General features: G+C 57.6%; 1 protein-coding gene across 4 annotated transcripts; it reads left to right on the top strand.

Moving 5' to 3' along the window:
- Nucleotides 1–481: 481 nt before the first annotated feature.
- Nucleotides 482–11,686, top strand: TNNT1 (troponin T1, slow skeletal type). Of its 4 annotated transcripts, XM_027514720.1 has the most exons (14): nt 482–540; nt 2,285–2,335; nt 2,443–2,456; nt 2,735–2,764; nt 2,992–3,024; nt 3,854–3,875; nt 6,097–6,160; nt 6,512–6,628; nt 6,854–6,931; nt 8,729–8,842; nt 8,960–9,069; nt 10,499–10,589; nt 10,719–10,759; nt 11,526–11,686. In XM_027514720.1, the coding sequence occupies exons 2-14, from the start codon at nt 2,304–2,306 to the stop codon at nt 11,569–11,571; spliced, it is 792 nt and encodes a 263-aa protein (XP_027370521.1). In that variant the 5' UTR covers nt 482–540; nt 2,285–2,303; the 3' UTR covers nt 11,572–11,686. The 4 variants fall into 4 exon arrangements, with proteins under 4 accessions (XP_027370521.1, XP_027370523.1, XP_027370524.1 ...); XM_027514722.1 differs by lacking the exon at nt 2,735–2,764; XM_027514723.1 differs by lacking the exon at nt 2,992–3,024.
- Nucleotides 11,687–13,692: the final 2,006 nt, after the last annotated feature.

Below are 13,692 nucleotides of genomic sequence, written 5' to 3'. Positions count from 1 at the left end.
AGCTGAGACGGACCCACACAGACAAACATAGATGGAGAGTCACGGAGACAGAGGAGAGACAGATAAGAAACAGTGTATGTGAGGTGAATGCCTAGAGAGAGACATACAGAAAGGGTCTCTTTCATGGAGGGGTAAAATCTCCCTTGGACCCCTTTCGTCAATGAACCTCATCCAAGGACCGACTGTAGGGCTGAGCCCAGCGGCTTCAGAGCACAGGGTGCCGGGGCCCAGGGAGGTGGGGAGCCCGAGGGTGACCTGACCCAGCCCGGAGTTCCTGGACAATGCTTTTGGGATGCGGGAGAGGCCTTGGAACAGCCAGGAGGTGCCTGGAACCCTAAAGTGGAGCCAAAGTGGGGGTGGGGGGGTGGGGCGGGCAGGGCCACCTCAGAGCTGGGCTGAGACTTTGAGGAAAGGAATCCTCTCCCCCTTCCCCTCCCCCTGGGGCGGGGCTCAACCTCTGGCTATAAACCGGGGTGCTTCAGCCTGCCCAGCAAGATTTCTCCCCACCACTCTCTCACACCTCTGCTGACCCAGACTCAGGTAACAGCCCCCTGTGAGCTCCAGGGGTGTCCTTGGGGGAGGGGGCAGAGGGATGGGAGACATGAGAGGTGAGGAGGAGAGGTATGGAGGCAGATCTGGGAATTCGAGGGGGCCAGGGTCCCGGGACTGGGGATGGATGGGGGAATGTATGAGGATTTGGGGGGTTATAGAATCTAGGGGTGCCCGGGTTTGGGTATCCCAGAATAGAATACCTTAGGGCCTTGGAGCTCTGAGTCTGAGGGAATCTCAGAAATTGAGAGTCTCTGAGCTTGGATGGCAGACAGTCTGAGTGTCAGGACTGGGGGTCAGTGTCTGTGGGTTTAGGACTTAAAAGTCACAGAATCTGAGGCCTCATGGCTGGAGGTAATATAATTTGTAGTGTCATATTGGGGTAGCATCAATCAGGCCTCTGAATTTGGGTGTACAGATTTTTGGGGTCTCATAATCTTGAGGTTTCAGAATTTAGGTCAAGACCTAAGGGATCAAGATTTTAGGGTGTCTGGGCTCACAACGTGCAGGATCCACAGTTGGGGGGAGGTCTCAGAATCTGGAGATCCAAGGACTTGCTGGTTTTCAGAATTCATCAGTTAGAATCTGTGTGTATTGGGGTCTGGGGAGGTCTCACCTGGGCACCTTGGGGATTTCAGAGATGGGGGTGTTAGTATTTAGGGGTCAGGGTGAGGCCTGGGGACAGAAGCTGCTCTTGTGTGTCATTGTCCCCTCCGTGGCAGTGGGTGAAGGTGAAAGGAGGTGACAGGTGGGCAGATAACCCGCCAGAGGGGTGGGGGCCCTGGGGGTGGGAGAGGACGGGGGTGGGGGTGGGGGTGGGGTTGGTGATTAATTCTCCCAGAACCCTCACCGCCCCCCCCCCGCCCTCAGATACTTCTCAGGAGATGTCCTCTGTGTCACCCGATGTGACATCCCCCCAAAATAGACTCTGGGGGCGGGGCAGCTATTGTCTTCAGGCCACTGTCCCTTCCCAAATACCTTCTCCTAATCCAGACCCAGATCAGGTTCCTACGGACTTGTCATAAGACAAAAGGGGACAGCTGTGGAGAGGGGCGGGGCTGCAGCCGGGGCTCGGCCCCACCTTACCCCCAGTGCCCGGATCACCGGATCAGTAGGTTGAGGAGGTGGGGGGCTAACCACTCCCCCCTGAGACCCGGGGGTCCAGGCCCCCGGCCCCTCCCCGCTCAGACCCCGGGATCCAGGCCCCTGGCCCCTCCCCCCTCATACCCGGGGGTCCAGGCCCCCGGCCCCTCCCCCCTCAGACCCGAGGGTCCAGGCCCCCTGCCCCTCCTCCCCAGAGCCAGGGTCCAGGCCCCCGGCCCCTCCCCCCTCAGACCCGAGGGTCCAGGCCCCCGGCCCCTCCTCCCCAGAGCCAGGGTCCAGGCCCCCGGCCCCTCCCCCCTCAGACCCCGGGATCCAGGCCCCTGGCCCCTCCCCCCTCATACCCGGGGGTCCAGGCCCCCGGCCCCTCCCCCCTCAGACCCGAGGGTCCAGGCCCCCTGTCCCTCCTCCCCAGAGCCAGGGTCCAGGCCCCGGGCCCCTCCCCCCCTCAGACCCGAGGGTCCAGGCCCCCTGCCCCTCCTCCCCAGAGCCAGGGTCCAGGCCCCCGGCCCCTCCCCCCTCAGACCCGGTGTTCCAGGCCCCCGGCCCCTCCCCCTCAGAATCGGGGGTCCAGACCCCAGCCACCTGCCCTTCTGGACCGCACCCCATTTGGCCTGTTCTCTGCTGTCTGTAGGTCACACCAGGACCCCAGGATGTCGGACGCCGAAGAGCAAGAATATGAAGAGTGAGTGATGCCGGCGGGAGGGCTGGGGGCCTGGAGCGGCGGAGACCCCTCCCGCCTCCAAGGCTCCTAATTCTCTCCCTCCCTCTTTCCTTCCCCCGGGTCCTCAGGGAGCAGCCTGAAGGTGAGTGGGGCGCGGGCTAGCCTTGGCGGGGGTGGGGTTGGGGGTGCCTTGCAGCATCTTACTTAGCCCACCCCGCCCGACGCCCGCTCTCCTGGTTCGCACAGCCCGTGCGTGGGAAGCGCTCTCGGGTCCATTTGCCGCGGAGGCCCCGAGGGGCCCCCCTCTCGGTCTCGGATCGGACTCGACCCGATCCCGGTTCTCCCTGTGCCCCCATCTGGGGGCCCCCACCCCTCCCCGGGACCCCTAACGCCGCGCCCTCTGTCCCCTACCCCTTGCAGAAGAGGAGGCCGCCGAGGAGGAGGAGGAAGGTGAGGCGCCGCACTCCGCAGGTCGGAGCCGGACGCAGGGCCGGGGCCGGGGCCGGGGCCGGGGCGGGGGCGGGGATGCTCGGCCGGGGCGCGGGCGGCCGGGAGGGCTCAGCCTCAGCTCCTCTAACAGCCTCTCCCCTCTCTCCTCTCCCCGCCCCCCGCGCCCGCGCGCGGCCGCTCTCCTCCCCGGCCCCTCACCCCCTCGCTTATCCTGCGCCCCCTCCCAGCCCCCGAGGAGCCGGAGCCGGCGGCAGAGCCAGGTAACCGCGGCTGCTTCGCTTCCGGAGAGCGATCCCGGGGCCTCGGGGCCCCGACCTCCGCGAGGACCCGCTCCGCGCCCCGCAACTCGCGCCCGGCCCGGCCCTTTAAGCCCGGAGCGCGCTCGCGCCCTCTGCTGGCCGCGAAGGGAACCAGCCTCGCGGAGGCTTTAACCCGTTCCCTTCCGTCTTAAAGGGACCGACACCCAAGCCTTCTTCCCCAGACTCGAGGGCCAAGCACAGAAGGGTTGGGTGTTTGCGGAGAGGCACCCCTCCCTCCCTCTCGTCTTCGCCTGTCCCTTACTTTTCTCCTTCATATACATTCAAAGGTTGGGGCCGGGGTTGCCGTAGGGGCTAGCGGTGGGGGGCGGGAGGGTCTGGATTGCTATGGGGAGCGGCCGAGGACACAACTCCTGGGTCACCGAGCGAAGAGAGGGCGTGGGGCCTCCCTGCACTGCTAGGTCTTGATGGAGGAGGGTAGGAGCTCTGGGTGTGTAGGACGAGGGGCGGGGGCGGGGGTTGCCTTTTTTTTTTTTTTTTGGTCTCCTTATGGTCTGGAGGTTTGGACACCTGGGTTCCCAGCGATGGAGGAGGGGGATCCCCCATACCAGTTCTGAATGTATATCTGATGCGTGTGACCCTGTCCCTCCTAAAGGCCACCCCATTTCCCTTATCCTCTTTTACCCGCCAACCCCTCCCCCGGAGCTGCAGGAGAAGGGAACTGGGCTTGTGGGAACCACGGCTTGGGAAGGGGCGGGTCCCTCCTGTGGAAATGTCATGCCCACCCACCCACGAACTCTTGCTAATTATCTCTTTGTATCCCTCTCACCAGAAGAGGAGCGCCCCAAACCAAGGTGAGATCCTAGGAGGGGTGGGGGTTCCCATCACACCCCCTTAAATATATCTCCCACCTCCAGAGACAGGGTGCAAGCGAGGCAGAGGAGAGTGGGGAAAGGAAGCATAGGAAAGGACAGTGATTTCCGCAAACATTTCTGTGGAACTTTCCACTTTGGTGTTTGGCGAGAGGCAGACTCTGCCTGCCCCGTTGGTGAAATAGACCCAGATCCGGCGACTGTAGCACAGTTGTTTGATTGTTCTTTGCGACCCCGTGGACTGTGGCCCACCAGGCTCCTCTGTCCATGGGATTCTCCAGACAAGAACACTGGAGTGGATTGCCATGCCCTCCTCCAGGGGATCTTCCAGATCCAGGGATCGAACTAACATCTCCTACATCTCCTGCATTGGCAGGTGGATCCTTTATCCCTGAGCCACCCGGGGAAGCCCATGGTAACACAGAGGAGGGGACTATCTGTGCTCTAGGCAATCAAGGAAGGCTTCCTAGGAGAGGTGACGCCTGAGAGACAAGGAGTTTGCTAGCTGAAGGAGGTATAAGGGAGATGAGGAAGCAAGTGGTGTGTGCAAGGTCCCGTGTTTCAGGGGAGAGATACAGACACAGGAGAATCCAAACTAGGAGACCAGTGGGGCCATGGAGCTCACGGAGGGGAGAGAGGCCACCTGGGGCGTGTCATATTGAGACCAAAGCTTGGCAATCCAGGACTTCCCTGGCAGTCCTGTGGTCTTAAGACTACGCTCCCAATGCAGGGAGTATGGGTTTGGTCCCTGCTTGGGGAATTAAGATCCCACATACTGTGTAGTGCAGCTAAAAACTAAAAAACCAAAACAAACCCAAAGCTTAGAGATGCAAGGAGGCAGCAACCCGAGCATACAAAGCAGAAATCCTTGGGGCCTCTGCGGACAGTGCGTGAATTTCACTGTGGCTATAGAGGGATGGGCCTGTGGAGGCCAGGGCACTGGGGAGCTAACGGAGGGTTCTGAGCAGAGAAGCCAGAGGCTCAGATCTGAGTGAGAGCCAGGTGTACAGGAAAGCACAGCTGTGCTTCAGCACCAGGGAAGCCTTGTTTGAGCAGGGAAGTTCCCAGGGGTGGGTGTGGAGTGGTATATCAAAGGAAGGGTATTGCAGGCAGGGCAAACAGCATGTGCAAATGTCCGGGGGCATTGGGGTGCATGACATGGCCAGGGAATTGTGGGACGAGGTGAGGCCCAAGCTGGGGCAGAGGGCTTAGGGTAGAAAGGGACCACCAGCTGAGAGAGCCCCAGGGTTCCGTGTTGTTTTGTCATGGCACGTGGCATGTGGGCTCTTAATTCTGAGGCCAGGGATGGAACCCACACCTCCTGCAGCGGGAGCACAGGGTCTTAAGCACTGGACTTCCAGGGAAGTTCCAAGAACCCCAGGTTGGTGAGCTCAGTTAGAGCAGGGTTTGTGCAAAGACAGGAAATGTTCAGGAGGCATCTGTTCACTGGTGTCTGGGGTTTGAGGAAGAGTCTGTGCTGGAGACAGAGGCTAATCCTCAGTAAATGATGGCAGTTGAAGTCATGGGAATGAATGACTGACCTATGAATGAATCGAATGAATCGAAGAGCAAAAGTCCCACCAGGGGACAAGGAGACAGAGATGGGACAGGCAGAGAAATAGGAAGCAAGTCAGGAGGAGGTGCTGTTTTAGAAACCAAAGAAGAGGGCATTTCCCTGGTGGTCTGAGGGTTAAGATTCTGCCCTCCCAGTGCAGGGGGCATGGGTTCAAATCTTGGTCAGGGAACTGACCCACATGCTGCACCATGCAGCTAAAAAAAAAAATTAATAAAGAAAATTCTAAGAAACGGGAGGACCCCAGGGCTGGAAATTAAGGGCAGCCCCTCATAGCAGCACCACCCAATACGAATACAACGCAAGCCACATATGTAACTGAATTATTATTATTATTTTTTTGCTAGCTGCATTTGAAAAAGTAAAATGGGTAAAACGAATCCCAATAGCATATTTTACTCAACGCGTTGTACTGGAAATCGCATCGTTGGGACACTAAGCCATATAAACGTCCTTAGTGAAACATTTTACATTCGTGGGTTCCACCGAGTCTGTGGAACCAGGGCGTGCATCTCACGGCAGCCTGTCCGATGCGGACCGGCCGCACGGCAGGCGCTCAGGACCCACGTGAGGCTGATGCTGCCCCGCCGGAAGGTCAGGGCACTCAGCGTTTCCCTTCTGTCCACGCAGCCGGCCTGTGGTACCTCCTCTGATCCCGCCAAAGATCCCAGAGGGGGAGCGTGTGGACTTCGATGTAAGTAACAGACGCCCCATCCCGGGCGGGGCTGCTAGCCTCTAGGGCGCGAATTAGGAAGCGGCGCCCCTCCCTATTTTTTCTCCTTCTTCTTCTTCTTTTTTGGCATGCTTGCTTTCCGACACACTCCTGGAATTGCGTCCTCGCGGCCCCCTAGGGTCAGAGCAGGGTGTTCGCTGCCATCTGCTGGACATCGAGAGCAGGGCAGCTGTCTGTCCCAGCGGACGGTCAATCCCACAAACTCTTGCGGTCCAGGGGTCCCCCACTGACGCTTCTCAGAGGTGCTGCGGGGCTGGTGCCTTCTCGGGGTACCACCTGGGGATGACCAGGCTCCCGCCCTCCGTCCCTCAGGACATCCACCGGAAGCGCATGGAAAAGGACCTGCTGGAGCTGCAGACACTCATCGACGTCCACTTTGAGCAGCGGAAGAAAGAGGAAGAGGAGCTGGTGGCGCTGAAAGAGCGCATCGTGAGTGGAGGGCGGTGGGCTTCCCCCAGTTCGCCCCTCGCCTCCCAGCCTCTGGGTCCTGAGAGATACGGAGCATGGTCGCCGTCCAGTGCAGACCCAAGGCTGAAACTTTCCGGATCGCACCCAAGTTGATGCTTGTCTCCACTCCTGACCTGACCTGACCTGGGAAGGGATAAGAGGGTACGTGGTGGTCCCTGCACCCGCTCAGCCCTCTGCCTCTTCCAGGAGCGGCGCCGGGCGGAGAGAGCCGAGCAACAGCGCTTCAGAACCGAGAAGGAGCGAGAGCGTCAGGCCAAGCTGGCGGTGGGTGCCTCCCCTCCTCCTGGGAGAGGTTTTCCATTCGTGATCTTCTCTGTGACCCCAAGAAAGTCCACATGCGTATTATCCATGGATCTTGCTGTTGAAAGGGAGGGAAACCCCAACCCCAACTGAATTTAGCAGAAGGAGAGTTTTATTGGCTCATATAACTAAATTGCCTAAGGCAGGGCCTGCTTCAGGCATGGCTGGATCAAGGGACTTAAATACTATCACAAAGACCCAGGTTTTCTCTTTCCATCCTTTGGCCTATATTTATGTGCACAATGTGTCCAGGAGGGTGCCTGGCATGTTCCTGGTCTGAGCTCTGAAAATCCTGACTCCCATCAGTCCTAGGCAGGAGTGACCAAGGTCCAGTAGCAGGTCTGGCTTAAACTCCTCTTTCTCTCTGGGACAAATCCTAGGATGTTTTCAGATTGTTCACCTGCCATTGTGGAGTGAATCACTGGCTGGTTGGGAGAAACTGAGGAGAACGCTCCCATTGCTACAGGCCTTGGAAACATGACCTGACTTGAATGACCCACTCATTTTCTTTGTTTTTTGGCCGCACCTCGCGGCGTGTGGGATCTTAGTTCCAGGGTTTGAACCTGTGCCTCCTGCAGTAGAAGTGCAGATTCTTAACCACTGGACCACCAGGGAAGTCCCCCAAACCACTGTTAAAGAACAGGAATTGGGTGCTGTGGTAGACAAAGGACTGGTCTCCCGGAGGAAGGGGACCCGAGCCGAGGGGTGCAGGCAGCCCCGAGAAGCTGGAAAAGGAAAGGGGGTGACTCTCTGCTCACGGCCCTAGGAGGAGGCTGTGTGCCCCGTGACTTAGCCCCCGAGACCCACTGCAGACTGAGCTGCAGAAATGCAAGGTGATAAATTGACATTGCTTTAAGCCACTATGTTTGCAGATTACAGCAGTGAGAGGAAGCTCATTCAGGTGGGGAACTACAGGCAAGCCCCACACCTCGCCTGTCCCTCCCGTGGGGAAGGGCTTTGGTCGGGGCGAGCCTCTAATTCTGGGACATACAACGCAGACTTTCCGGATGTGGTCATGCCTCAGTGAAGGCATTCTGGAGCCCCTTCCTCAGGCTCAAGGTCAAGAGCCTCTTGACTCTGCCCCCTCCCCCACTCCCATGACCAGTTACCCTCTTTGCCCCTCTGAGGACAGTCATTCTCCTCTCATGAGACTAAAGGAGAGTAAGTCTCAGAGAGGGCAAGTACCTACACGGAGGTCACACAGCAAGATCACCGCTGGCCATTGCAGGCTGGAGCACGCAGAGAAAAGCAAGCATATCCCCACCCCCCACGTCAGGTTAAGTTTTCCTGGGGGCAGGGGCAGCATATTAAGGCTCAGAGAAGATGAAGGACTGGCCGGTGGTCACACACCCAGGCCTGGAAGGGCCAGGAGGAAGTATTTGCATCCTTGTCTGTTCTGATATTGACCTTGTCTCTGGTGAGCTTCCCTGGTGGCTCAAATGGTAAAGAATCTACCTACAATGCAGGAGGCTGGGGTTTGATCCCTGGGTTGGGAAGATCCCCTGGAGAGGAGAATGGCAACCCATCCAGTGTTCTTGCCTGGAGAATCCCATGGACAGAGGAGCCTGGAGGGCCACAGTTCATGGGGCTGCAGAGAGTCGGACACGACTGAAGCGACTAACACTTTCTCATGCTTGAGTCTGATTGACCCCTGATTCACTCGGTGCAGAATTGGCCTCCCTGATGCCCCCCTCAGGTGCCCTCCCCTCTCAGTCTAGGGGGGTGGGGGAGGCCCAGGGGTGAACCCCGTTCTTCCCACAGGAGGAGAAGATGCGGAAGGAAGAGGAGGAGGCCAAGAAGCGGGCCGAGGACGACGCCAAGAAGAAGAAGGTTCTGTCCAACATGGGTGCCCATTTTGGGGGTTATCTGGTCAAGGTGAGTTCAGCCTGCTGGGGCCTGAGGTCTGGGGTCCTGTGGGAGGCAGCTGGGGTCTGAGGAGGAGAGGCTGGGGGAGCCACCCCCCACCTCATGGTGCCCCCTTCCCACCCTCAGGCAGAACAGAAGCGAGGGAAGCGCCAGACGGGGCGTGAGATGAAACTGCGTATCCTGTCTGAGCGTAAAAAGCCTCTGAACATCGACCACATGGGAGAAGAGCAGCTCCGGTAGGCGGGAGGGGCCCGGGTGGCAGACAGGCAGATGGGGTGACCCCTGGCCCAGGTCTGAGTGGGCGGAAACGCTGGCGCTGTGTGACGGCAAGTGTCTCTCCCTCTCTGGGCCATTCCCCTGTGGAGTGTCACTGATGTAGGACTTATGTTTTTGGTGCCAAGACCTGTAGAGTCTGGGAGATGATAGGAAACCAGACCACAGGGCTGACCAAAATTGAGGCGATAATGTTGGTCTGATGATGTCCCCTGGGAATTCCAAACGGGCTCCCTCTTCTACCTGAATTAAAGCCAGACACACTGGCAACAATTTCCCAGGCAAATCGCTTCTGGTCGGAGCTCCGTCTTTCCCTTCACAGCTCACTCTGGGCACAGACTGCCTCTCAGGATAAGCCCTCAGAGGGAAGGCCGGGGAGGGTCTTCCCTCGGGGGCCTCCTCTGTGTCTTAAGCGCCCAGGCACGGCCCTTAAAGTCAGAAACACCCACCACCCCAGAGGCGGCGCAGAGAGGGGACTTGGAGCTCAGTACCTGAGACTGCTTGCCAGGGGTCAGTGCCAGCTCCACCACTTAAGCTATGTGATCTTAGGCAGTTGTTGACCTCCTCTGAGTCTTGCTTTCCTCACTGGTAAAGGGAGGCTGTGATAACAGAGTCTACATCACAGAGCAGTGAAATGTCAGCGAGCAGTAGCCCATGTGGAGGGCTTGCAGCTCTGTGAGGTAGATACCATTATACTATCATCACCGTCAGCTTAGAGATAACAAACCAGAACATTAAAAAAGCCAGCAAACAAAAAAGGGCACAGAGGGGTTAAAGAACCTTTCCAGGGTTGCACAGCCTGCAGGCACAAGAGTGGGGATTGGAACCCAGGAAGTCTGGTGTGGTAATCTGTGTTCTTCATCACGTATTTACGAAGGGGCATGATGGTAAATGCTTCCCGAGTGGATCTCCAGAGGCTAAAAGTCCACATCTCAGCGTCTGCTCATTTCCATGGTGTAAATGCTCCCAGGACGCTGATTTCAAACCCCCAGTGTGAGGACCCTGTGCTCAGAGTTGGGGATGGATATGCAGAGTCGACTCCAGCCCCCTCCCTCCCAGGAAACATTATCGCGGGGCCTGGACTAAATAGTATGTCGCTTGGCCATAGTCACAAGCCAGAGAATTCCAGATCTGGTGTTTGAACCTATGCTTTCTGACTCCAGGACCGGGGCCCTTAGCCATGCTACTATTCTCCCTTAGAGAGACAGGGACATGGAGAAGCGGGCAGAGATTTAAAGACCCCCTGCTGCAATCTACTTTGCATGTTAACAAAAGGGCCCCAAATTATTAACACAATGGCACCAGTAAAGCCAAATTCAAAGGGTTCCCTCAGCCCCTCTGGGCCCGGGCCCGGCCTGGCTCCCTTCCCTGACAGCCCTTCTGCCCGGCCAGGGAGAAGGCCCAGGAACTGTCGGACTGGATCCACCAGCTGGAGTCAGAGAAGTTTGACCTGATGGCGAAGCTGAAGCAGCAGAAATATGAAGTGAGACCCGTGTTTGCTGGAGGCCAGGCCGGGCTGGGGCTGGGGCTGGGGGCTTGGCTGGGTTTGGGTCAGGGGGCAGGGGGCGGCTCTTCCTCCTGCTCTACCAACACATCCCTCTGGTCTCCGCAGATCAACGTTCTGTACAACCGCATCAGCCACGCCCAGAAGTTGTAAGTGTGAACGAGCCTGTGCCCCACACCCGTCCCTCTGACTCTGTCTCTCCTGCTGCCCCTGACTCTGAGTTTCAGCCCCAGCCACCCTCTCTTGGGGGCTCTGTCTTCATCCCTCTTTCTCTGGAACGTTCTCATAACCTGTCCTTTTCTCTCCATCTCCGGTTCTCTTCTGGGGTCTCAATCCCCCTTTCTATGTTCCTCTTAATCACTAGTCCTCCGAGGCGGGGGGGTGATCTCCCCCCTCCACACACCCAGGGGACATCAGGGGATGTCCGGAACACGTTTGGGGAGGGGGTCCTACTGTCCCCTGCTGGGAGGAGCTCAGGGCTCCTGTTCAGTGTCCTGCGATGCTCAGGACGGTCCCCAAATGTCGCCGGTGCTGATGTCGAGAAGCACGGCTTTTTCTCTGTTTTCACTCTGTCTCCCCGCCCTGCTTCCCTCCCTCTCTCCATCTTTCTGCCTCAGTTTCCATCTTTCTCTTCCCCCGCAGCCTCCCCGGCCCTCTCTCTGTCACTGTCCCCTTCCTCCCCCCAGCTCTGTGTCCATAACCATTTATCAGTGCCCACGTGAACATCCTGAGCTGGCCCAGTGACACCACCTCCTGCCTGGCAATGGGCTGGTGATGGCTAATCGTGCCACCCCAGGCAGCGAACCCCCCCAAGAGCAGGCAGTGGCGGGCATCTTCCCCTGGCAGGGAGGGCGGGGCCCATCTCAGAGGTGGGCGGGGAGGAGCTCCTTCCTGACACCCCTCCTTCTCCTCCAGCCGGAAGGGGGCCGGGAAGGGCCGAGTTGGAGGCCGCTGGAAGTGAGGAGCTGGGCACAGCGCCCCCCCACCCCCTCGAGGCACCTGGGAGTCCTTGGCGTGTGCGCCCATCCGGGGTGTGTGTCCATCTGGGGCTTGAAATAAATGCTCCCCCTGCAGCACGTGCTGAGTCCTGTGTTATTATGAACGCCCAGCTGGCCATGGCGAGGGCACCAGCTCACAGCTGCTGGGAGAATCCTCTCACCAATCTTGAGGGCCATGTGTAAGACTGACCCCTCACCCACAGCTGGTGGTCATGCAAAACGGTGTGACCTCTCTGGAAAGGAGTCGGGCAGGTCTTCAAAAAGTTAACCATAGTGTTACCATTTGTTGTTGTTTAGTGGCTCAGTTGTGTCTGAGTCTTTGCGACTCTGTGGCCTGTAGCCTGCCAGGCTCCTCTGTCCATGGGGTTCTCCAGGCGAGAACACTGGAGTGGGTTGCCATTTCCTTCTCCAGGGGATCTTCCTGACCTGGGGATCAAACCCCCATCTCCTGCATTGGTAGGTGGGATCTTTACCGCTGAGCCATGCTGCTGCTGCTGCTAAGTCGATTCAGTTGTGTCCGACTCTGTGCGACCCCAGAGATGGCAGCCCACCAGGCTCTCCCGTCCCTGAGATTCTCCAGGCAACAACACTGGAGTGGGTTGCCATTTCCTTCTCCAACCGCTGAGCCTTAGGCCCTAGCAATTCCGCCCCAAGAGAACGGAAAATCTATATTCTCACGAACACATGTACAGGAATCTCAGCAGCAGCATAGCTCAGGATACCCAAGAAGCGAGAACAACCCAAACGGCCATCCACTGGTGAACGGATATGAGGGAACACTATTCAGCTGTAAAAAGCAATGCGGCTCTCACACAGGCTTCAGTGCAGATGAGCCGGCAAATCAGAATGAAGGAAGCTAGACGCAAATGGCCACACACTATGCGATTCCATTGATGTGAAATTTCTCGAAGGCAAATCCACAGAGGCAGGGAGCAGAGGTGGTCTCCAGGGACACAGGAGAAGGAAGGAGTGGGGGAGGGTAATGGCTAGGCGGATGGTGCTTCTTCTGGGGGTGATGAGAGTGTTCTGGCATTACAACCTTGTGAATAGACTAAAAAAAACCCCTCTGATCACGTTACTATTAAGATATATATGAGATAGATAACCAACAAGGACCTGCTGTAGAGCACAGGGAACTCTGCTCGATGTATTGTAGCAGGGCAGTCCGGGCTTCCACTGCCAGGGTCTTGGGTTCAATCCCTGGTTGGGGAACTATGATCGCGAAAGCCACACGATGCAGCCAAACAAACAAACTCCAAACTAATAACCTATAAGGGAAAAGAATCTGTAAAAGTCTATATATAACTGGGTCACTTTGCTGTAACCTGAAACTAACGCAATGTTGTAAGTTAACTAGACTTCAATTTTTAAAAATGGCTAAAAATAAATAAATAAAAGCACTATGGGTCTTGGAAAAAAAAAAAAAAGAAAAGAAATCCTAAAGTGGATAAACCTAGAGAAAACGAAGCCTGCCATCAGGTGCCTCCCGCCTTCCTGCTCGGCTTCCACCTATGAGGTCGAAGACTGGTCCCGAGATGATTTCTGGAGCTCTGCGCCGTCCCATCCGCTTCCCAGAAGGAAGGCAGGAAAAGACGAGAAGGCAGACACGGGCACCTCTTGGCCGAGTCAAACCACTTTCCGAAGCCTTCCTGGACAGCCCCCACCCCGCCCTAGTCGTGCTCACTTACATCTTATCGCGACCCCTGACTGCAGAGATGACTAGGTCTCCTCTGGCTCTGGAGCCAGCTGGGTGCGTTGCTGCTCCAAACAAAAGCAGGCTTCTTGTGTTTGAGGAAGGATGCAGTAGTGATGGGCAGGCAGTTGGCGGTCTCCGACCCAGTCTCCGGCCACCCACATACAGAGTCCCCGTGCCTGGAACACACTCCCAGGCTCCCCTCAGATGAAGGTCCAGAGTCTCAGGGAGGCAGATCAGCTTTGTCTGTCCGGCTTGGGTGTGCCTCTGGGTGCTTTGACATTATATAAATACAAACACAAGCTCTCCCTCTCTAGCTAACCCATGCTGGTGGAGATGGAGCAGGGCCATTGTAATACTGGTAATTTAGAAACAAACCTCCCACGTGGGA

The sequence above is a fragment of the Bos indicus x Bos taurus genome, chromosome 18 (genome assembly GCF_003369695.1).
Source record: "Bos indicus x Bos taurus breed Angus x Brahman F1 hybrid chromosome 18, Bos_hybrid_MaternalHap_v2.0, whole genome shotgun sequence".
NCBI lineage: Eukaryota > Metazoa > Chordata > Mammalia > Artiodactyla > Bovidae > Bos > Bos indicus x Bos taurus.
Note: the sequence above shows the minus strand (reverse complement) of the source record. Positions and strands in the feature narration are given on the sequence as shown.

What these genes read in the sequence shown, in the direction of transcription:
- TNNT1 (XM_027514720.1), top strand. Translation starts at nt 2,304, where the DNA reads ATGTCGGACGCCGAAGAGCAAGAATATGAAGA. An exon ending in GAGGAGCGCCCCAAACCAAG is followed by an intron (nt 3,876 to 6,096) that starts GTGAGATCCTAG and finishes CTGTCCACGCAG; the next exon opens with CCGGCCTGTGGTACCTCCTC. An exon ending in ATCAGCCACGCCCAGAAGTT is followed by an intron (nt 10,760 to 11,525) that starts GTAAGTGTGAAC and finishes CTTCTCCTCCAG; the next exon opens with CCGGAAGGGGGCCGGGAAGG.